The 24,552-nt window shown below is 37.2% G+C and overlaps 2 protein-coding genes across 2 annotated transcripts in view; both read left to right on the top strand.

The window, feature by feature from the left end:
• LOC127417118 (zinc finger B-box domain-containing protein 1-like) overlaps positions 1–9,025 on the top strand; it is a 43,528-nt gene extending 34,503 nt beyond the window's left edge. The window contains exons 10-14 of the mRNA XM_051656825.1: positions 3,578–3,681; positions 7,834–7,952; positions 8,150–8,211; positions 8,442–8,782; positions 8,910–9,025. Of these exons, the coding sequence (XP_051512785.1) occupies positions 3,578–3,681; positions 7,834–7,952; positions 8,150–8,211; positions 8,442–8,782; positions 8,910–9,025 (742 nt within the window). The remainder of the gene's footprint in view (positions 1–3,577; positions 3,682–7,833; positions 7,953–8,149; positions 8,212–8,441; positions 8,783–8,909) is intronic.
• Positions 9,026–9,259: 234 nt separating this feature from the next.
• LOC127416930 (uncharacterized) lies at positions 9,260–24,305 on the top strand. Its single transcript, XM_051656535.1, has 5 exons — positions 9,260–9,313; positions 10,768–10,997; positions 14,923–15,082; positions 18,632–18,790; positions 23,716–24,305. Exons 1-5 carry the CDS (start codon positions 9,307–9,309, stop codon positions 23,952–23,954), a joined length of 795 nt encoding a protein of 264 aa, XP_051512495.1. The 5' UTR covers positions 9,260–9,306; the 3' UTR covers positions 23,955–24,305.
• The last annotated feature ends 247 nt before the right edge of the window (positions 24,306–24,552 follow it).

The following is a 24,552-nucleotide window of genomic DNA, read 5'->3' as shown; positions in this document are numbered from 1 at the left end:
CTTGACAAAAGCAGTGAAAAAATAGTGAAGTGCTTTGAACAGCATCTCAGGCTTTATGAATGTTTTGGTATCCATGACAGCGATGGTATTTAGGTCGGCTATTCAAAAAGGGTCTAATTGTGATTCCTTAAAATTGCCTTCTTTTGAAATGGGTGTGTGGAAAATCACAGAACAGGAAGCTGGATTTAAGAGAGTGTGTGTGTGTTTGTGGGAGGAGGGTAGACGTGAGGCCCAGGGCTGTAGCTCATACTTGGGAGGAATGGAGTGTGTTATGGGGTGTCTAATCCTTTCATATGCTCACAAACACAAACACACAATGATGAAAGGGGTTTGCCTGCTGAGGCAGCAAGTGTTGGCTTCAGGGAGGGAAACGAGTATTATGAAAAAGAGAGAGGAAGGGTTTGTTTTTGGGTAGAGAGTGCAGAGGACAGACAGCTTTTCTGCTAATGCGCTTGCATGGTAAATCATTGGTAAAGAGAGGGAAACGGTTTAGAGGACTAAACCTGCGGGTCAGGGGAATCTGGCTGAGCTGGGATTTCCTTTCACACAGGAAGTGGTCTGGGCCATCCAGTCTATTCACCCTCTTTTGTTTAGTATTGACATGAATTTATGTTGCTTTCTCTTCATATATTGACAAATGCAGGGGCGGGCCTTTGCATTTTAAGTCTAAAGCCTTCAGTGTGATTCATGCCATTAAGAAGACACAGTTTCACAATGAATAAGACACCCTATGCCTTTGGGCATCATACATTATGTCGCAGCTAACTAGTAATAGCGACCAATTGACATTTTAAAAACACATCCATCAAAAGCACGAAAGCCAGAACTTGAAATGACACTTAATGCTCAAGCAAGCCTCATTTAAACTGCAGCATGACTGTTTTGTAAAATGAACGTTTCCCGAACAGACAATCAAAAATCATAATTTTTCATATGAATCTACCAAGGAGGTCTATAATACCTGGAAAAATCTATCTAATAATATTTGCGATTTAAATGTTGCTTGCAATAAATTTCATTTCTTCAGGGTACACGGTTATGCTGCGTTCCATTCAAGTTGGATGTGGGATATTCCTACTTGATATCTCCAACCATAAATGCATTCCATTCCCCGATATTCGGAAGATGACGTGTAAGAAAACAAAACTGCAATGCTCCCGTTAGCTTAGCAGGGGTTTAACTCTCATTAGAGATGTCTCCTAGCAATCCAACTGATAAACAATGCTGCAGCGCTAGCATTTGTGCTACAGGGTAGGGTTGCACCAGCTGTGCGTAAGGTCTCAGGTAAATTGGGACCTAAAGTTCACACTAAGGGCTTAGTGACTACTAGTTAGTTTGTAACTAATTCAGTGCTTAATTTGGTTGCACCACCTGTTCTTAAGGCAAGACTTAACTAGTAGGTCGTAAGCTCTCCGTAAAGTAATGCGCAGTCGCATATTATGACGTTTACCTGTATTGATCCAATAAGCAGCCTTCATATTTATACACAGATGTGTTAAAAAAAACTGTGAATTTCAATTTGATATTGTTACGGTTGATGTTCAAACCTTGTTTGCTCATGTAACTGTCAGCTGTAATAAATTATATCCCCATTAAAATATGATACGTAATAAAAGTAGATTTGATAAATAGTATATTTGCCCTGTGTAAATAACAATATATAGAAACTGTATCTAAAATAAATAAGGGGTGATAAATAAATACTAATACAACAGGCTTGAAAAACAGACATTTCTTCATTTTAATATCCTATATATATATATTTTGAATGTGTTGAAACTAGACACCGGGTGACACACCCTGAAAACTGCACCGTTAGATCAGTTTCATGCTGAAGAGCCGCTTAAAAGTAAGTTGTTTTTTTTCTCTCTCTCTTGTAAATGTCAACATCATAATGTATGTCAAAATGATTAATGCCTGTTACGCAAAACATGAGCTCATTGATGTCATAAAATATCAGTCTGCTTTTTTATTCCATCTGTTACTCCTGGTCGGAGGCTTCCATAAATATTTAGTTTATACGTAGGGTTACATTCTACCTGAGTTTAATGGTGCAACACATATTTAGTAGTGCGTAAATTGTGACTTAGTGCCCATTTACGCCACAACTAGGCTAAGTTGCTGGTGCAACTGGCCCCAGGTGTACGATTATCAAAAGAGATTATAATTTACCTTGTTTTATACACCTGTTTCTGCAGGAGTTTGTTAAACAATCTTTAATATCATGTGGAAACAAACTCATTTATTGATATTACTTAATAAAATGAATGTTTATCACTTACTTTGTATATCTCCCTGAATGTCGACATGTTTGTGTGACATCACGCACCTGCATCTCGCCAAAATCGGAGTTGAGAATTTCTGCACGAGCCTACAAGTTGTAATTCTGACTTCAAGATGCATTCCATTGCACTTTTCGTAGTAGGAAGTTGGAAAATCCGACTTTCCGAGTTGAATAGAATGCAGCACTACTTTTCAAAACTTGATCCGACACTGAATGCTCAAGCAGCCTAATTTTCACTTAGAAAACTCCTGATGTTGTTATAACAATGCAAAAAGCACTTACCAATTTACTTGAAGTGAAAATCAGCCCTTCCTGTTTAATAAATTAAGCAATCACACGATCATGCAGAACATCTCAGGTTTTTAAATCCATAAGGATCTCTTTCTCAACGGCAATACCAGAAGTGATGACAGCCGACTCGTCAGCAAGATCTCACACTTTTCGCTTTCAAATTACGTACATCACTTAAAGCGTGATTGTGTCACTCAAGGCCAGCTAGAAGGCCTCGACCGGGACATATCCTAAAGATCACACCCACCAAGAACAAATAAATCAATCTGATTGGCTGATGAATCTGACAATCTGACTTTAGTTGCTCATTCACTTGCACTGTTGAGGGATTCTGAAGAAATTCTGAAGGCCTGACGGGGTGGAGCTCAGACTCAGCGCTTCTTCGGCTTCGGGCTTTGGGCATGCGATTTGTGAAACAGTTGTCACACTTTGCTTGTAAGCATCAAGGAATAAATTCTGACTGGATAAACTTTTCGTTTTTCTCTATTTGTTTGTAGATTAATTAAGAGTGGAAAGCGATTAAAAATACATAGGCAAAAAGGTGATTGAGAATGAAAGGATGAAAAATATTTTTTTATTTGGCATGTTAGGCCAGCAGAGAAGGCTTTGCCCTGAGAAATTGCCACTGGACAAATGAATATAGTTTGTATGCACTGGCCTTAAAGACAACATGAAATTGCATTCGCAACTCATTGAGCTTCTATAATGGGATGTATTTCTTGCATTTTGCATGAGGAGTGCTATTTTTTTTTGGTGTGTGGAGTTGCTGCCTATGTAGTTTAAACAGGATATTTGAAAAAATAGATAAATAAAAAATAGATAAATGTGGGAGAAACAGGAAAACAATGTAGGGCCTTGATTTTATTCATTTGGAATCGACTGATTCGTAAAAAGCTGGTATTACATATCAGAATGGAGACAAATTGTACATTTGTCATCTGAACAGGAAAGCTGTTTCTATGTGTGATTTACAGGAAACAACCTCTTTTTTCTTTCCCTCAGAGGCCAAATTGAAGAATTTCAGTCTCAGTCTTTTGTCTACCGCCGACCAGACCCATCCACATCTCCACCCACAGAGACGGATGAACTGAGCCAAAAACTGACAAGTGAGCCCTGATTTCATAGCTAACATTTTATGTATCCTAAATATTATAAATTTGATCATATTTTCACACTTTTGTTTTGTAATTTGGCAAAATTACAGCTTAATTGGACAAGACAACCAATAAAAATATTCTGCTCACAAGTGATATTCACCTTGTATTTCCACTGTCCTCTTTAAACATCACTTGTCTCATATTTCATCTCTTACTGACACCATTGTTGACATATATATATTGTATATCATTGTTGAAAACATGTAATAATTTGTATTTTTATGAAGTATTTTCATAGTTTAATATTAAAATTCTGGGTCTGGGACAAGGCTAAAATAAATGATTAAAACAAAATCAACCCACGTGACATAATATTCCCCAAAGTTGAAGAAACACCCATATACAGTATCACAAAATTTGTGAAAGTGAAGCTAACATACAATGTTAAGCATACAAAATACATTAAAAGCACATAGGCGGATGTATCTAAATATTTATAAAACAAAGTCAATCGGGTAAATATGGATTTTTCAAATCCCTAAAGCTGTTTAATTCCAGGTTTGAATTTTGAAGATTTTGTATCCCATATTTTCAATATGGATTAAGACTTTTGAATTCCACTGACTGTACATGCCAGCTGGTGTGACTCACAAAGACCCACACATGTGCACTCACCTCAAAAAGTTGTAGAAATGAGTTATGTGAGTCAGCACTGAGAGCAGCTCTTGTCTCCCAGCCGGCGGCTCTGATCCATCACTGCGTCCCTGACGGGTAATCACACAGCTCTCACTGAGCTGGGGGGATGATCGCCTAACGGAGCCCCCTGACAGCTGATTGAGAGAAGAGCTGTTGAGCACAGCTTTCAAAGTACTGACCACCTTTAGTCTTTCTGAAACAGCCCATCTCTCTTCATCTGTCCCCACCCGAACTTGTGTCACTCAGACCATCAGCACCTGAACTCTGACTCTGCCTACTTTGAAATTGACAAATTGAAAGTCGTCTTTTTGAGGGTTCATCTGATTTGGGTTCTACTGGCTAGTCGTTCTGTGTTTTTCTCAAAGTTGACAGCTTGTCTTGGCCCATCTTCTGTTTAAAGATATAAACGACATTCGTGAAGCAATTAACTTCTGTAATGTGACATTTTAGAGTGAAACGGAATAATCATTGGGAAATAATGTACAAGAGTTTATGTTGTATCACTTAACAATAAGGTTGAATTCATTAACATAAGATAAGTACATTAGTTAACAAACTAAATGTGAGCAATACTATTAGGCTAATGTTGGGTTAATGTTGATTTCATCATTAACATACAGTTTTTTTTATTAAAAGTTGTTACTTAAAATTAGTTAGCAAATGCATTATGAACTAACAATGAATAATACTTTTATAGAATTTATTAATCTTGAATACATTTTGTACATTAAAAGTTTCATATATAAGTTAAATGGTCACACTTTATACTAGGTGTCTTTTACTGCTGTGTACTTACATTAAATACGTACAATATTATGTATTTACTGTGTAACTTCATTTTGTTCTGCAAAATTCTCACAAGATTCAAATCTGCTGCTACTGAGGTTAAGGTACGGGTAGGTTAAGTCTAGGGTTAGGGGTAAGGTTAACAGTGTAATTACAAGTGTAATTAATTGAGGGTACTTTAAATGTAATTACAATGCTACAACTCATTTGTACATATTAAGTACAATCTATCACATGCTTAAGTACATAGTAGCTAAGGACACCTAATATAAAGTGAGACCAGTTAAATCATATGTTAGTATATGTTAACAACAGTTAATGCATTATGAACTACAATGCGCAATTGTATTTTTATAAATGAACATTAACCAAGATTTTAAGATGTTGTTAAAAATATTGTTCATTGTTAGTTCCTGTTAGCTAATTGTACTGTAAAGTGTTACCATTTATTTCATCTATTGGAATTTTATTGGATCATTAAAAATTAGACTTTTTTTATTATTGGCTTATATTATTTTTCCACACTCACGCGGTTATACTTACAGTACATCATCTGAAATGTCGTTAGTGCATTTTAATGAAAGATTATGGAAGCATCATCTTTTTTCTTCAGTATATCATGCACTAATGAATCGTGCACAAAAAGACCAGGGATACTGTATTTATTAAGAAAGTCAAGGGTTCGATTGTGATTTGATGTTTCCTTTAAAAAATCGAATTTCACAGGGTGAAAATTCATAAATTTCAAAGTTAAAATGACTCCAAAATGTATTTGGACAATTAAGCCACACTTAAAAATACAAGTAATCAATAACATGATTTTTACAAGTGAATTAAGTTTTGAGAAATGTCTATCATCGTTTGGTTGAAGGTGCCACTCGTAGAAAACATTCCCTGTCTTAGGTCAGTTAGGATCACTACTTTATTTTAAGAATGTGAATTGTCAGAATAATAGTAGAGAGAATGATTTATTTCAGCTTTTATTTCTTTCATCACATTCCCAGTGGGTCAGAAGTTTACATGCACTTTGTTAGTATTTGGTAGCATTGCCTTTAAATTGTTTAACTTGGGTCAAATGTTTTGGGTATCCTTCCACAAGCTTCTCACAATAAGTTGCTGGAATTTTGGCCCATTCATCCAGACAGACCCGGTGTAACTGAGTCAGGTTTGTAGGCCTTCTATCAAATTTGCTAACAGATTGAGGTCAGGGCTTTGTGATGGCAACTCCAATACCTTGACTCAGGTCTCCTTAAGCCATTTTGCCATAACTTTGGAGGTATGATTGGGGTCATTGTCCATTTGGAAGACCCATTTGCGACCGAGCTTTAACTTCCTGGCTGATGTCTTGAGATGCTGCTTCAGTATATCCACATCATTTTCCTTCCTCATGATGCCATCTATTTTGTGAAGTGCACCAGTCCCTCCTGCAAAGCACCCCCGCAACATGATGTTGCCACCCCCATGCTTCACGGTTGGGATTGTGTTCTTCGGCTTGCAAGCCTCACCCTTTTTCCTCCAAACATAACAATGGTCATTATGGCCATTTTTTCATCAGACCTGAGGACATTTCTCCAAAAAGTACGATTTTTGTCCCCATGTGCACTTGCAAACTGTAGTCTGGCTTTTTTATGGCGGTTTTGAAGCAGTGGTTTCTTCCTTGCTGAGCAGCCTTTCAGGTTATGTCAATATAGGACTTGTTTTACTATGGATATAGATACTTGTGTACCTGTTTCCTCCAGTATCTTCACAAGGTCCTTTGTTGTTGTTCTGGGATTGATTTGCACTTTTCGCACCAAACTACGTTCATCTCTAGGAGACAGAATGCGTCTCCTTCCTGAGCGGTATGATGGCTGCGTGGTCCCTTGTTGTTTATACTTGCGTACTATTGTTTGTACAGATGAACGTGGAACCTTTAGGCATTTGGAAATTGGTCCCAAGGATGAACCAGACTTGTGGAGGTCCACACTTTTTTTTCTGAGGTCTTGGCTGATTTCTTTTGATTTTCCCATGATGTCAAGAAATGAGGTACTGAGTTTGAAAGTAGCCTTAAAATACATCCACAGGTACACCTCCAATTCAGTACACATCCTATCAGAAGCTAATTGTCTAAAGGCTTGACATAATTATCTGGAATTTTCCAAGCTGCTTAAAGGCACAGTTAACTTAATGTATGTAAACTTCTGACCCACTGGAATTGTGATATTGTCAAAGTGAAACAATCTGTTTGTAAACAATTGTTGGAAAATGACTTGTGTCATGCACAAAGTAGATGTCCTAAACGACTTGCCAAAACTATAGTTTGCTAGTATTAAATCTGTGGAGTGGTAAAAAAATTAGTTTTAATGACTTCAACCTAAGTGTATGTAAACGTCTGACTTCAGCTGTATATGTTTACTACATATTCATCTTAAATTATTAAATGAATCTTCATGAAGCACCATGTGTTATTAGTTGGAGATCTGTCACTCTGTGTTTTGATTTTAAATTATTAAATCATAATTGTTTGAATTTCTGCACTGCCTTATCTTCAAACATGTAGATGAGTAAAGAGACACATTCACAACAGTAAGGCAGTGCTGATCATTGGGCTGATATGTTTCAGTTTTTCACTCAGAACATAAATCTGTTTTGCTGCCTCTCAGATAATGTGACTCATTCATCGGTGTCTCTGATTTGCAGCTGAGCAGATGGAGTTACGCAAGTACTTCACTTCACTCTTCACAATCGCTCCCGCTGAGGATGCTGGGAGAGTGGACAGCCCAGCAGAATCCTATCTAAGCATCGTTGAGTTAGATGAGGTAATTGTGAAGCCCATTACCCCAGTCTTTGTAATGGACTTCTGGACTGCGGCCAGTGAAGGACTCCTAAATCCTATGTTTGCTTACGGTTTTAGCATTCTGAGTTATCCTTCATTTCTCCTGTGCCAAATTTTAATGTTGTTGGTTTTTAGTTTTGGGTCTTGTGATCCTTTTTTTTGTCACTGTAATTTTTCAAGATGGTTGGAGAAGTTGCAACGCACAGATCCTTCGCAGCTGAGCCGGAAAATGAAAACAAAATGTAAGACATACAAGAACAAGGCAAGACACAAGAAGCAATATAAAGTTCACAGTAGGAATGCCATCTCTATTCAAATTGAAGTGGCTTTTTTTTCCTTCTCAAATAAATATAGTTATGTTGAAATTTAAATTTTTATCAGCCACAACAAGACTACTTATAAGGCTGTTAACAGGAGCAGTATTATCATAGTTGGTGTGTTAGATATGCATGTTTTTTTTTCATCCAAAAAGGACAGAGAAGGAAAATGGAGATGGAGAATTTGGATGTCGAGTTGTTACTTCCACACCGTCCTTGTCTGAGCTGACCAGAGGATCATGCTGTGAACATAATTCTGTCACTGAGATCTGGCCACCATCACAAGAGACTGACCAATTTTCATCACATTTGCCAAGACCAGAAACTTCTCCTCCACTTCAAACGAGGCTTCAGATATCACAGCACCTGTCAGCTACATCAGCGAGCTCAGAAACATTTCTGTTAAATTCACCAAGGGGAGAACAGAAAGTGGAACATTCCTCTAAGATAACGCTGTCCACCCCTCTCTGTGAATCTCCAAAGCCACGGACAAGGTGTACTGCAGCACATCAGGACGAATCCTCAAAAAACCTTCTGCCAACAACATCTCCTTTATCCCCAACAACCAAGTTGAATCCAGTCCTCCAAGACTATGATTCCTCTATTGTCCTCTCTCCTTGCAGTCTACCATCTCCCAGGTCTTCACAATGTCAATCGCCAACATTACTCATCCCTAAACGAAGTCCAAAACCTCCATGTTCTCCATCCCCAAGGTCTCAGTTGTGCTCCTCCCCAGTGAACAGTAGACCTGGTAATTTAAAACCTCAATTTGAACTGAAATTACCTCAACCATGGACCGCAGTTCCATCATCAAGATCTTCACCTAGAGAACCATCACTATCTGGATCACACTCAGATAGAAGTTTACTTACCAGGCCTGTTCATGACTCCATCAGGTCCCCTATGGCCCTGGGAATTAAATCATCTCATACTGATGGATACAATTCAGCACCATACTCCAAATGGTTAAAGGGCTCACGGAGGTCACCCAAAACGACAACCCTTTCTCTACAGCTGAGCATGTCGGGTTAGTTTTTCATCTGAAAATTTGACAGTCTGACTGAGTTGTGTGAGTATTGATAGATAGATCTAATAGCAAGTTTCCATGATATGCCTAATACAATAGCATTATAATTCTCAACTACCCTCTCAAGATAGTTTGCATGATATGAAATCAGTTTTCTGTATGTATTGATTGGCAATTTAAGCAAACATTTAAAAGCATTTGAAGCAGATCTTTTTCTGTTACATCAATTTTCAAACTTTTTCAGATAGTTATGTCTCAACTTGCATTGTGAGGTTAATTACATATTTTATAGCTCTTTGAAAATCTAATTGGTCAAGAATGACATTCTGCAATGATTTTGTATGACTTACAAATGTCGAATGAAGGTAGTAAAAGGATTTCCTTGCGCCTTGATAACATGAGCGTACACAACGTATTCAGTAATTTAAAAAAGTTTAAAGTAAAATAATAATAATAATAAAAAATACATATACCGTTCATTTTTTAATGAATTTTTTCTCATGGTTTCTTCATTTGACCTTAACAGAATGTGCCTTTTCATAATTTTTTATTTTTTTTTTACATGACAGAATGACTACCGTCATGCTGGTTACACCACCTGACTTTTATTTGGTGGACAAAAGGTCAAATAATAATAATAATAATCTAAAACTTTTTTTTTTTTTCTTTTTTTTTTTTTTTTAAGAAATAAAGAAATAATAATAAAAGATCATTCCAAACTACTAATTTTTACTGCTGAAATCAGTAACTGAATTGTTTTTATCTTATAAGAGGTGTATTTAAGGAATTTTATTTTATTTTTTTATTGTGAAGTGTATTTTGAAAGTACTGTATTTTTGAATAACTTAATACATCCATACAAAAAAATCAGCATCACATCATTGACCCAAATATAGGATTCAACTGATGTGCACTTACAGGTGTGTGTTTATCAGATTTTAGAACTATTTGTTTATAATTGGATTTGAACAGACTAGGATGTATTATAAATTGAAAAACACCCTGAAAATGACAAGAACCTAATATCAATCATCCCTTGGGGTCCTGCACATCTACATCAAAGAGTACTGATGAAATTTACATGCACACAGATTCATGCCTCTCAAACGCATGTAAGAATATTTAAGAAAACCCAAGTGTGGAACCATCATTCACACAGCGGTTGTTTCTGCAGTATTTGCTGACTAGCAGAATGATGGAAACTTCAAGCCGTGTAGGATAAGCATTATTAATGCAACAGGCAGCAGAGAGGAAGCAGGGGAGAGACAGGGGAACAGAGCAGCGCTGCTAGACATGTCCAAGCGGCTCACTGTGAGCTGTTAGATGAGGCACATGTTTGCATCCTCACTGCCAAACCTCTGCTGGTAGACTCCGTCTCCTCTCTGCCTCAAAGTTTTCTCTTCTGTCCTCATGTTCTCTTCTCTTTTGCCCTCTCTGTGTTTGTCATCACTCAGATTCAGAAGAGGAGATGGCAGGTGAAGATATCTGCTGCCTGCTGCCCAGTGAGGAAGACTCCTCTGATGAAGAACTGAGATATATCACAGATTCAGAAGAAAAGAAGAGCACATCTTCCTCTCCCTGTCCCACCACGAACCCTTCTGCAGAACTTCACTTCACTTTCCCAAGCTGCTCAAAATCGGAACACGAGCACACAGAACTGGGCCTGTTTACAGAAGCTTCTCAGGTGAACAGAGACCCGTGGATTGCATGGACTGAAGTCACGAAACATTCTTAAGAAAAAAGATTCTTCTAAACTACAATTTTCTTCTTATTTTCTTACTAGTTTTGAAACACTTGACTGAAACGTTTCTCATGATCATAAAAATCTTTTGATCTGAAGGCGTATGCTTAACTGTTTGAAATTAGTTTTGTAGACAAAAATATAATTGTGCCACCATATTAATTTATTTCATTATAAAACTAAAAAAAAAAAAAAAAAAAAAAAAGTTTTTGAAATTGATGACGGACCAAATAATAAAGAAAAGCAGCCAATAAGTGCCCAACATAGATGGGAACTCCTTCAATACTGTTTAAAAAGCATCCCAGGGTGATACCTCAAGAAGTTGGTTGAGAAAATGTCAAGAGTACATGTCTGCAAATTCTAGGCAAAGGGTGACTACTTTGAAGATGCTCAAATATAACACAGTTTTGATTTATTTTGGATTTTGTTTAGTCACAACATAATTCCCTTAGTTTCATTTATGTTATTCCATAGTTTTGATGACTTTACTATTATTCTAAATGTGAAAAAACAATTATAATAAAGAATGAGTAAGTATTTCAAAACTTTTGACCGGTAGTGTATATATATATATTGAATAGGGATCCTATTTTACTTGAAAATCAAAAGAAACAAAAAGGAATTTAGATCTTGCATATTGAGAATGAAGCTTTAAGATTCGCCATATTCCAAGTCTTTTGAAGTCATACGATATTTTTGTGTTAGGGATATCCGAAATAAGTAGTTCTTCACTCATAGTTTTCCACTCTACCTATAGCTCTGAAATCTTATTTGCACATTAACATTTTAAAAATGGTAAAAATAATAAAATGGTTCTAAAAATATTTCTCAAAATTCTTATCTTTTAATTTTGGGGAAAAAAATGAAGCTTTAAGAAGATCAAGATTAAGCTATTTAAATTTTTATACAGTAACATTATTTTCATGACAGTTCATCTATTTTACTTATTTTACCCACCAATTCTCATTACCGCAATGTGACAAAAGATGGTCATTATGATATTATCATTACCGCAATGCGAAAAAGAAAGTGATATATTCTTTAAATCACAAAGCATTTATACATCATATTGGTACTCCCTTAATAATGAAATATTAGTTGTTTTTTTTTTTTTTTTTTTTTTTATAATTGTACAACAGCATCTTTTTTAATGTAATACTAAAAAAAAAAAAAAAAAATACAGTGTTTCATTAATGAGGACCATCGATGAAAACAATGGTAATAGTAAAAGTAAAACATTTGGATGCATTACAGTAATAAGAATTGTGGGGTAAAAAGTATCCTGAAAATAATGTCACAATTTAAAACATCTTAATGGTCCTAATTAAAGGCTTCATTTACTACATTTATTATTATTTTTTTTTTGTATTGATTTGGGGTTAAAGATGAGTATGACCAGAATATTTTTGACAGGCTTCATGAGAATCACCCACATACCGTATGGAACACAAAATAAGATGTTTTGAAGAATCTCAGAGCTGCTTGTTTCCATCAAATGAAATTATATAGTGACCAGAGGCTTTCAACATTCAAAAATGTGAAAAAAAAAAAAAAAAAGAAGTGATTCTAAAAATATTTCTCCTTAAAATTTCTTTAAGAAATATATATCCAAAATTCTTGTCTTTTAAGTTTGGATTAAAATTTGACATGGACATGTTCTTCACAGGTTTTGTGAGATTCACTCAGTCAAGTGTAAATTCAAAGTTTAAAGCAATAATTTAGTTAAGCCTGGTTCATACTTTATGATTTTGGCCATGATTTTGCAATCTCAGACAAATTTTGTGGATCATAAAATGCATCTTGTTATAGGGGAAAATGAACAGTCTTGGAACGCATAGTGTGGCCTGTTCACCGACGGTGGATTAATTGCCTTTGCGATTAATCTTAGCCTCTGATGAAGTTCTGCTAGTGTCAGAAATTTTGTGTCGCAGTCATACAGTGTGACAGCTGCTACGAACGCCAGATAAGAAACATGTACAATGAGTATCATACAGTCTGACATAATGTTGCACAGTGTGCAATGGCTTCAGTCCAAGATCTCATTGGATCATATCATACAGTATGACAAGCAACAATCATAAAGGACCAAAACAATCGTTCAGCGTACATTTGGCTTTACTTCCAAAAAGTAATCTGATTACAGTTTTTATTACCCCAACACTGTTTAGAATTAGTAATTTTGAGTCATAATAGTTGCGTTGGTGGCCATTTTAGCATGTTTGTTGCCAGCAGGAAATGCAGCCATTGATATGTTGAGAGAAATGAGAGAATTCCCGACCTCTCCGCTGGAAATTTCATAGAACTGAGTGAGAGAACTAGAAAAAAGAGAATTCTATGGTTCAAATTGAATAGCCTTGTGGAAACTCTTGGACACTAAAGACCTGATCAATTAGATATTACTCGTATCTAATTTAACTGCAGATTTCCTGCTGTGTGCTAATAGCAAGAAAAAAGCACAGACTGCCCCAGCACACAGCTCATGAGGGGCAAGTGGAAAATGGACCATCAGAGTTTAATAGTGTTACACAGAGAAAAAAATGAACTATATTAAATACCTGAAATTAATGTTTTATCAGAGATGAGCCTTATCTCAACTCTTCTGTCTGGCTTTCAGAAAATTGTGTCATTTATTACTACTTGCAGATTTTATAATTTTTTTTTTTTTTTCATTCCTTGCCTCATTGTCCATTTCCAAACCAGCCGGGAGATAATCAAACCATAATTGTTTCTCATTTGCTCTTCAGGGTTAAAAATATGTAATTTCTTTAAAAAAAATAAAAAAATAAAATAAATGTCTATGCATATGCCACTTACAAATTTGACATTTTACATTTGGCCTCAATAATTTAACATGCATAAGAGAAACGGCACCAGTGCTCATCAGTACTTGTAAACAATACTGTCCGAGATGATTAAATGAAAATTAAAAATATTAAAAACATGTATGTTAAGTTCTAAGAAATGTAATATTGATATTCTACAGAGGTCCTTTCTGTGATGTAATTTCCTGTTTTATTGTTTTCAACAACAGAATGGCTTTCTGCATGTTTGTTAATGTTTATTTTTTTTTTTATTTTTTTTTTTTTACATTAACAATATTTTTTTCCAGTCAGGCTCCCTAAGCAACCAATTGGCCCGGTTGCTAGGGTGGGTAGAGTCACGTTGGGGTAACCTCGTCGTGGTCACTATAATGTGGTTCTCGCTCTCGGTGGGGTGCGTGGTGAGTTGTGCGTGGATGCCACGGAGAATAGCGTGAAGCCTCCACACACGCTAGGTCTCCGCGGTAACACGCTCAACAAGCCACGTGATAAGATGCGCGGATTGACGTCTCAGATGCGGAGACAGCTGAGATTCATCCTCCGCCACCTAGATTGAGGCGAGTCACTACATAACCACGAGGACTTAGAGCGCATTGGGAATTGGGCATTCCAAATTGGGGAGAAAAAAAAAAACATGAATAATATTTTAAAACAAAATTGTTCCACCTTTCGGTGTACTCTACCAATGGCTTACTTTTATCTGACTGCATATTAAAATGGGATACGAGAAAGTGTTTTAACATCGAAAAATTCCACAAGTCTTTTCAAGAATTTGAGCCTTTTAATTAGTTTTATTCCTTATTATAATCTTAGGGTGGTTCATCCACCTTGACATTTTTTTTTACCTTAGCTCCACAAAAAATATCAATAATATATATATATTTTTTAATACGGAAATTGAAAACATGTTAATCACAAAAGAGGTATATTCGGGTCATTGTCTGTATAAATTGCTTTTTTTCCCAGTATTTTTTAATGAATTCATTGATACATGCAAAAAAATTGACTTGAGTGATGGTCTTTCTTACTGTTTTTCTTCCCCCCTGCAGGCACTTTGTTCTGTATCCCAGCGACAGCACATCCATCTGGGTCATGACCAGGGTCTGGAGGGGTTCCTCACCCTGGGACTGAAGCCTGAACCCCTGAAGTCCAGCTTAACTCTAGCTCAGACCCCTAGAGAAGGACAAAACCACAGAGAGTTTTCTCTAGGTCTGTACACGAACAAGATAAGGATTCTGTTCTGGCAAAACAAAGCCATACTGTATACTGTATCTCTGATTGCTGAGGATTAGGGTGAAAGATTACATTGGATGGCCTATAGGTTTGCCACAAGTTATACTCAATTATAAGTGTCTGGTAAAATTGTAGCTCCTCACAAAATAGCTTCAAGGAATAATTCTCTTAACATTACCTTTATGCTGTTTCAAAGTTGTATAACTTTCTTTCCTCTGCGGAACACAAACAATATATTTTGATGGAGATATGATATGAATATATCCATACAATGCAAGTCAGTGGGGTCCAAACTTTCAAGCCTCAAAAAGCACCATACAACTCAAGTAGTTTAATCCATGTCTTCTGAAGCAATACGATTCATACCTACTGTCAGTTATAACATCCATTGTATGCAATAACACATCCATTATGCTTTAATTTTACAGGCAAGACATGTTGAATGCCGTGCTTAAGCTCTTCCAACACAAATATATAATCACGCACTAATGAAAACTACAGACAGCTCTTTTAACAGAGCATTTGTGCAGTGCATGCTATTTAAATAACTAATTATTCCATGCTTTGATGGATTTAACATTGAAGAGAGCTGCTAGCTCACGGTTGAGTGCAAATAATGTCCCTTATACATTCATTTATTTTCTGGCATGATCCTATAGCTCTTCAATTTTAATGTGCTACCTTGGAGAGGCCATTAGCCTGAGAGTAAACACTAATATTTCTCTTTAAACAGTGCTGTTTAAAGCCTTTATTTGAATATGTGGATTCTAAAAACAGGAAAGGTGCTTGTTAAATAATATACCGTAAAACATCAAGGGTCTGTTTGGTACACTGGGCTTCAAGGTTAATGAAAACGGAGGACAAAATGCCTTGATGACGCCTCTGTTTTATTAGCTGCCATGTCTCTCAATCAATTTCCTGCAAATTTCTTTCTTTTTCCACTTTTTTTCGTCTGCACATCACAGTTGATGTGTTTTTATAGGCCTGCCTCTGTATCTGTAATCCCTGACGTGCACTGACAGCGGGTATTCGACCAGAAAAAGGCTTAATTACAGCGGGCGGTTAAGATGCAGATGGAAGCAACACGTTTAACCTTCAAACAGTCACTGACTGCGTGTGAGACTGCTTGCGTGCCTTGATTTCAGGCTATTGGGTGTGTGTTGGGCCAATGTGGTTTTCTGGCAGAAGCTCAGGCCTGGAAACTAATTTGTTGCTTGCTCAAACCCCAAGGGGGGATGGGGGGGTTCTGCTCGAATGACTTCCTACTATTGGGAGTTTCTTTACCTGATTCATGCTTATTACCTTTGTTTGTCCATTGCCAAACCACATACTGCCCGGATTAGTGCATGGCTGTGTAAGCAGAGAGTGTGGGTACTAGATTGGCCTGCCTGCAGTCCTGATGTCTCCAATTGAGAATTTGTGGTGCATTACGAAGTGCACAATATGGCAACTAAGGCCCTGTACAACTGCGTAGCTGAAACCTGCATATTGGATGAATGGGGAGAATTCTGCTTGCTAAACTTAATGAACGTGTTTTCAGTGCGCAAACGCTTAATTGTTTTTAGAAGAAAAGTTGATGCTACACAACAGTAAACACTTGACTGTGCCAACGTTTTTGGAGCGTGTTGCAATCATCTGATTTGAATTGAGTGTATTTAAAAAAAAAACCAAAATACAATTAAATTCACAAGGTAAAACTTCAAATAATGCATTGTTTTAGCACTTTCAATATAGCACAGGGCTCATTTAAAAATCACTCCTTTTTTTATATTAGTATTGTCCATACTGTCCCAGCTTTTTCAGAATTGTGGTTGTATTTTGGGAGGGGGTCCATCGCAAGGTGATTGTCATATTTGGGGGTCCTTGGCATCAAAAAGTTTGAAAACCTCTGGTTAAACACAGTCTGCTTTTTTCTAAAACACTTTACAATAAGGTTCCATTTGTTAACATTGGTAACAACACTAGTTAACATGAACAAACAATTAACAATAATTATTAAGCATTTATTAATCTTAATGTTAATTTCAACATATACTAATACATTTTTAAAATCAAAAGTTGTACTTGTTAACATTAGTTAATGCACTATGAACTAACATGAACTAACAATGAACAATTGTATTTTTATTAACTAACATTAACAAAGATGAATAAGTTGTGTAACAAATCTATTGTTAATTGTTAGTTCATGATACCTAATGTATTAACTAATGTTAACAAATGGAACCTTATTGTACAGTGTTACCTTTTTTTCTAATATGTCCATAGAAATCTATAGACGCAAGGCCAGTTGAGCAGATTTGAGTCTATGGCAAATACATACACTAATAGTTTCCAATGGTGGAAAAATCTATGTTTGTTGGACAGGAGGCATTGACGCCGTGCTTATGAGGGCTATTCGTGAAAGTCCCTCCTGAAAGTCCAGCTTCTCTATATGGTTATTGGTTGAGCTCTCAATTTGTAATTGTGATGTTCATGATTGACAGCTTAAGAAATGGAAAATCACTGCATGTCGAGCGCAGAGTGTTTGGTGGCTCAGAGATACATTCATAGTTACTTGCAATCTGATGTAACACATTATTTCAGCTTTCATAATTGGATATTTTGTTGCCAAAACAGTTTTGAGATTAGTTAATTATTTTCGTTAAGAAATTTTACTGTTTAAAGTATTAGTTCACTCAAAAATGAAAATTCTCTCATCATTTACTCATCCTCATGCATGCCAGATGTGTATGACTTTCTTTTATCTGCTCAACTCAAACGAAGATTTTTAGTAGAATTTTTCAGCTCTTTTGATCCCACAATGCAAGTGAATGGGTGCCAAGATTTTAAAGCTCCAAAAATCACATAAAGTAATCCATATGACTCCAGTGGTTAAATCCATATATTCAGAAGCAATATAATAGGTGTGGGTGAGAAACAGATCAAAATTTAAGTTATTTTTTACTATAAATTCTCTTCCCTGCTCAGTCAATTTCCACTTTAACTTTCACTTTCACATTCTTCTTCTTGTGTTTTTGGTGATGTTTTGGCAAAAAGGACTTAAATATTGATCTGTTTCTCACCAACACCTATCATATCATTTCTGAATATATGGATTAAAACACTGGAGTCATATGGATTACTTTTTCGCTGTGTTTGTGTATATTGGAGCGTCAAAATGGCACCCATTCACTTGCATGCTATGAATCTACAGAAATTAAATGAAACTGGACCTAAATGTGTTCATATATATTTGATATTTGATATATAGATAACTCTAGATATATTTAGCATTTAACAACTGTTGCGGCTTGAATGTGGCCCTCTTTGCTTTTGAAGTTAAGCAGCTGTGATGTAAGGTCTGTTATTAGCCTACTGGGAAGTTGTTAGAGGTTTTACTCTTTCTGTCTGAATGTTTGGAACTGTAAAGTAGAATAACTCATGGACCTTCTTGTAAACAGTTGTTAGCTCTAATAGTGCTTTTCCACTGTGTTGAGTGCTCACTGAACATCTCTCTTTGCTTTTGTTTTATGGTCTTTGTAGCTGTAGGTGAGCAATTCTGGAGACCGAGCAGCAGTCTTTACCATCATGCAGATGAAGAGCTGGTCACTGCGATGGTGCACAGTCGACCAATCAGGAGCACCCCTCCTGCGGTCACACCATGCTATGGCACAATGTCATCACAGAGGCTGTGTTTCTCAAGTAATCAATATAATTCGTATTTGACTTTTATGTTTTGTACAACAGTAGACATTCTTTAATAACAAATAAAAATAATAAAAATGCTGAGAGCGATTAGGGCTCTGTAAAAAAACAAACAAAAAAACAAAATGATTATCCAATTAATCATAATTTTCATTTTGAACAAAGATTGATCTGTTACTCTGTGCCAGTTGTGCTGTTTATGTCGATCGCAAGACAAACACTGGTTGATCTTGTTAAGAGGCCAGAAGGAAAGGAGAATAGAGTGCTAGATAACTTTAGTAGCTTTAAAAAGTGTTAATGTATTATAATCATACAGTAAAGACCAGTACTGTAAATTAAGTAGTTGCATGTTACATTTAATTACTTTTTTCAATTTCTGAATGCCCACTTATACTTCATACTGCTTTTAAAAACTTAAAGCACTGTTTCCTTCATTTGTATATTTGTTCAATTGTTTTTATTTGCTCTCTTCCTTATAATTTGTTTCTTTGTTCTTAAATTTATTACGGACTGTTTCCTTGAATAATTAGGCTACATAAGAACCTGAAATAATGTTTACTTAAATGTGCATGGAGTAACTTTTTGTTTGTGTCATCTTGGATTAACACTGACACCTAGTGGTGTGGATGCAGCATCATTCAAAATCAATAGTTTTCAGTTACAGATGCCATTGTAGAAATTAACTATTCACAATCAGCCATGATTAATGTAATCCAAGAGTAAGTGTCCAATAACAAGACGGTTACTGAGATTAAGCGAGTAGTATTCAGCTGGTCATGTGATTCTAAAATGGCAGTCCCCATGAGTTATACTTCTAAAAATCTTTTTTGTGTTCTGCTGAAGAAAGAAAGTCATACACATCTGGGATGGCATGAGGGTGAGTAAATAATGAGACAATTTTCATTTTTAGGGTGAACTATCCCTTTAATGACTGCATACATCAGTCATTACGTTAGTGTTTTACTGCATGATTAGTGTGTTACTTTATTTGAATAAAGTGCAAAGAAGTACAATAACAAAATTAAAGTACAAAAACTTCTACCAATTACTTGCATTTAATATAACGTTACGTAGTGCAAACGTTATGTTTAGAGCAGGATTGTCAGTTATTTTAGAGGAGTACCTGCAATAGAGCTTGAGAGATGTGTATGCTTCTCATGTGACAGTTTTTTGTGATATCGTGCACACTGAAAGAGTTTAGTGAAATTGTGCATGTATTGTATGTATGCACATTTTCAAATATTCCAGTTGGACATTTATTTCCTTTAAAAGCTACATGTAACAAAGTAAAAAAAATCTTGTTTTAGAGGACTGGTTGATTGACAGGTAGAACTCCCCCCCTAGAACTCCTTGGGTTTCACCAGACTTGCCCTTGTGGAGTCATTTAAGCCTCTCCACTGTCATGTATATGGCATTATAATGAATGCTATGCCACTGAATGTAGTACTTATAAAATTAAAACAAGTATGATGGATAAAAATAAACCATGACGGAAATTTTACAACTCAGTCCGTCAGATTGATGTATAAAGATTTTCTCTAGCGCAACCTCTGGTCTGGAACACAACAAGAGCGTGAGAAAATTATGACAGGATTTTTTAATACAATATGCTGCCTTCCCTTATTAAGGTCAATATTTAAGAGAAAGTTAAGTAAAACTTACTACCCTCTATGGTATGTTTAGCACATCTAGGCCCTTGTTAAACACTTGGAAAAAATAGTAACATTTTAGTTTTAATAAAATAAAACCTTACACTCTCCTCTTACCTTTCCTACTGTGTACATTTCAAAGCAACTATTCTTAATCCAGATTTATAAGGCTGAGTCTGTGTCAAAATTTTTCCTGTTAAGCCTGTCCAATGTCATATCTTTGGCATGACTAAACAATCATTTACATAGAGTCTGCACCAACCACTGGTCTCTGTGTTACATCCAAGAAAACATGCATAACATGTAGAGGAGTCATGCTAACTTTGGGCAGTGGTGTGATTTACTGGCTCGGGCCCGTAATTAAAGCCGAACTGATTCCCGAGCGTTCTGCACCAGCAGAGGTTTCATAAAGAGATTACTGTGTGTTGCTGCGTGCGGGAGTGCGGCCAACAGCACGCTCCTCAATCGCTCAGCTCAGCTCGGATCAGCTCAGCAAGCTCGCTTTATCAGTCTCACTCTCTTTCTCTACCTCTCAACATCTCTTCTTCACGTCTCTCCGGTCATCACTCGCAGGTCTGCAGATGAGGGAAAAATAATCTGTTTAACAGCATGACAGCCCTGATTTCTGCTGGTGCAATTCAAATCGTCAGATATCCCTCCATGCTCTCTTTCCTCCTCGTCTTTCTCTCCCATTCCTTCTCTCTATATCTCATGGAGCTGTTTCAGGTTAGACATGCTAGATTGAACAGTGTGTCTCGGGGGGATACGGAAAGCCATCGGCTCCTGAGCCCAAACCTTGAGAAGTGATATAAGCTAATATGTGAGCGCTGCTGCTATGTCACCTCTGCGAAACACTAGTGGTGTTTCGATTGCGAGCCACTCTGGGCAAATTCACTACACAGTTGCACCAATTTTGTGTGCTGTATTTCAGCGCAAAAAACTATGGCCTAACCAGATACTAAATGCACTGAAATAGTGCTGCTACTTTTGAAAAAGTAGTTCACTACACCACAAGCTCCTAACAAAAAGCAACTCACAACAATGAAGTTACTAAACCCTTGCTAAACGTGTAACATTCCTGTTGGAGTTCAGTACACTATAACCGCTAGCATCCGTTGAATATCAATCATATCAATGTGCAAAAAAACACAAAGGTGCGAGGTAATAATATAAGAAAGAACAAAACAAACAAAAGATTGGGAAGAGAAAGAAGTGTGTGAGTGTATTTTTGTTATGTGGTGGTGTGTTCAGGATCAGGGGCTTTTAGAGCTCAGTTTGATTGAAGTTGACTAGGCCAGCGTGTGACAGCAAATAATTCTGACCCTGCTAATTTAAGCCGCCCCATCCCAGTGCTGTATTTCGGTGTTTGCTTTACTGTCAATTGCTTTAATATCTCTCTCTTTCTCTCCCCCTCCAGCTCTGTTTTCTTCTCAGTAGTCACAGTTATTAGTGCTAAGCAAACATCACTTTGCTGTCCTTTTCTGCATATCGATGCCCCCTTCCACATATCACGGCGCCGTTTTGTGGCGCGTTCTGCATAATGCTGCGGCCCATGCGGCCCCATTTCGAGGCCGGCCCACCCGGAAAAGTCCCGGTTCTCCCAATGGCCAGTCTGCCACTGGGGTTTTTACAAAGTGCCTTTTAGTGTTAAAATTTGGTGTGTAACTCGCCTGCACCTTTTGTGCTACAGACATGAAATCAGATAGGTATGTGTTTGCTAAGCGATCCGATTTATGATTGCTTAGCAAACCCCCCCCAAGCACAGCTTAGAAACTGCATAGCGTTGCCTTGGCAACCACCTAGAGCACCCTAGCAGCCATATAGCAACATGCTAACAACCACTCAAAACACCTCAGCAACCGCATCGCAGCACCTTGCAACTACTCAGAACACCCTAGCAATGTGCGCATAGCAATGCTTTAACAACCACTTTAACATCCATTTAGAACACTTTAGCAACTGCATAGCAATGTGCTAACAACCACTCAGAACACCCTAGCAACTACATGACATCGTGCTAATAAACACTCAGAAAACCTTTGCAACCTCATCGCAATGCCATGCAACCACCCAGAACACTCTAGCAACTGCATAGCAACATACTAAGAATCACTCAGAACACCTCAGCAACTGCATTGCAGCAGCTTGCAACCACCCAGAACACTCTAGCAACAACGTAGCAACATACTAACAACCCCGCAAAACACCCTAGCTACGGCATCGCAATGGCTTGCAACCACCCAGAACACCCTAGCAACTTCATTGCAACACCCTAGTAACCACCCAGAACACTCTAGAAACCGCATAGCAATGTGCAAACGACCACTCAAAATACCATAGCAACTGCATAGCAACATACTAACAACCCCGTAAAACACATTTCCATCCACACAGCAATGTGCAGGCAACCATTCAGAACACCTTAGCAACCGCATCACAACTGCTTGCATCCACCCAGAACACCCTAGGAACCACATGGGAATGTGCTAACAACCACTCAGAATACCTTAGCAACCTCAGCGCAATGCCTTGCAACCACCCAGAACACCCTAGCAACTTCATTACAATGCCCTAGTAATCATCCAGAACACCCTAGACCGCATAACAATGCGCAAACAACCACTCAAAACACCATTGCAACCGCACTGCAACATGCTAAGAACCACTCAGAACAACTTAGCAACTGCATAGCAACATACTAACAACCCCGCAAAATACCTTTATGTCTGTACAGCAACGTGCAGGCAACCACCCAGAAAACCCAAGCTAAAGCATTGTAACATGTTAACAACCACTCAGAATACCTTAGCAATCTCATCGCAATGCCTTGCAACAGCCCAGAACACCCTGGCAACTGCATAGCAACATGCCAACAATCACTCAAAACAGCAACCACATCGCAACACCTTGCAACCATCCAGAACACCTTAGCAACTTCATTACAATGCCCTAGCAACAATCCTGAGCACCACAGAAACCACATATCAACATAAAACAACCACTTAGAACACATTAACAACCACATAGAAACGTGCTAGCAACCACCCAGAACAATATAGCAACCACATAACAACATACTAAAAACACCTTGCTAACCACACAGCAACATTCTGGCAAACAGTCAAAACGCTCTAGCAACCGCATGTTAACGTGCTAACAACCACTCAGCACAACTTAGCAACCACATAGGAACGTGCAAAAATCTCTTCTTTCTCTCAGACACATTAGCTTGTATTCTTGCCCATCTCTCATCCTTTTCTCATTCTTTTCTAGGCACTTTAAGCAGAAGTCCCCCGAGCCCCTCTCGCGTCCCGAGTGCTGGAAGTTATCGTCCCAGGTCGTTTTGCCGGCCACTATCTTATGCTGCCCAGGAGATCAGTGAGATCCAGACGGTGGAGCAGCCTGAACCTGTGAACATTGATGAGGATGAGGAGGATTGTCTGGCTCTGGCGTGCCTGGAGGAAGAGTTCAGAAATATGAGCATTACACCATTTGACCAGGGTGAGGACTGACACAAGAGCCAGAAGGATTAGTCTGCACTGCAGTGACATCAGTTATTTTGATTAAACATTGTATAGTCCACATAGTTTAAGATAATTTGTTAATAAATTAAAGGAATATTCAGGGTTTAATACAAGTTTAGCATTTGTGGCATAATGTTGATTACCACAGAAAATCGACTCGACCCTCCTTTTCTTTAAAAAAAAAAAAAAAGAATATTTCTTTAATAACTTTGAAGATCTAGATGTTTAGAAGGACTATAAAACAACTACAATCCATTTATATACATTAACAGCCTTTACTGGTGCAGGAGGTCTTTCAATAATACCTCAGAGCATATCATTTTTTTTAAATGCGGTTCAATGAATTATACGCAAATGTGTCACTAATTTTCAAGGTTTATTAATGCCTCATGCAAAAACAAATATGGATAATTATATAAAACCATGAATTTATAAAACTGTTGTTCTCTGTTACTGAGTAATAACCAAATATTTGTTCTCATATCCATAAAATTGCATTATACTGTATAATGCTTAAAAGAAAGACATTGACAGAGACTGTTTAGCCCCAAGATTGAGCACTTGTATTAAAATAAATGGGAGAAAT

The sequence above is a fragment of the Myxocyprinus asiaticus genome, chromosome 26, assembly GCF_019703515.2.
Source record: "Myxocyprinus asiaticus isolate MX2 ecotype Aquarium Trade chromosome 26, UBuf_Myxa_2, whole genome shotgun sequence".
NCBI lineage: Eukaryota > Metazoa > Chordata > Actinopteri > Cypriniformes > Catostomidae > Myxocyprinus > Myxocyprinus asiaticus.
This window is presented reverse-complemented; position numbering and strand designations above follow the sequence as displayed.

Excerpts from the sequence above, each read along its gene's own strand:
- LOC127416930 (XM_051656535.1), top strand. Across the intron at positions 10,998-14,922 it reads TGTTTACAGAAGCTTCTCAG|GCACTTTGTTCTGTATCCCA; the intron begins GTGAACAGAGAC and ends TCCCCCCTGCAG. Across the intron at positions 18,791-23,715 it reads ACAGAGGCTGTGTTTCTCAA|GCACTTTAAGCAGAAGTCCC; the intron begins GTAATCAATATA and ends ATTCTTTTCTAG.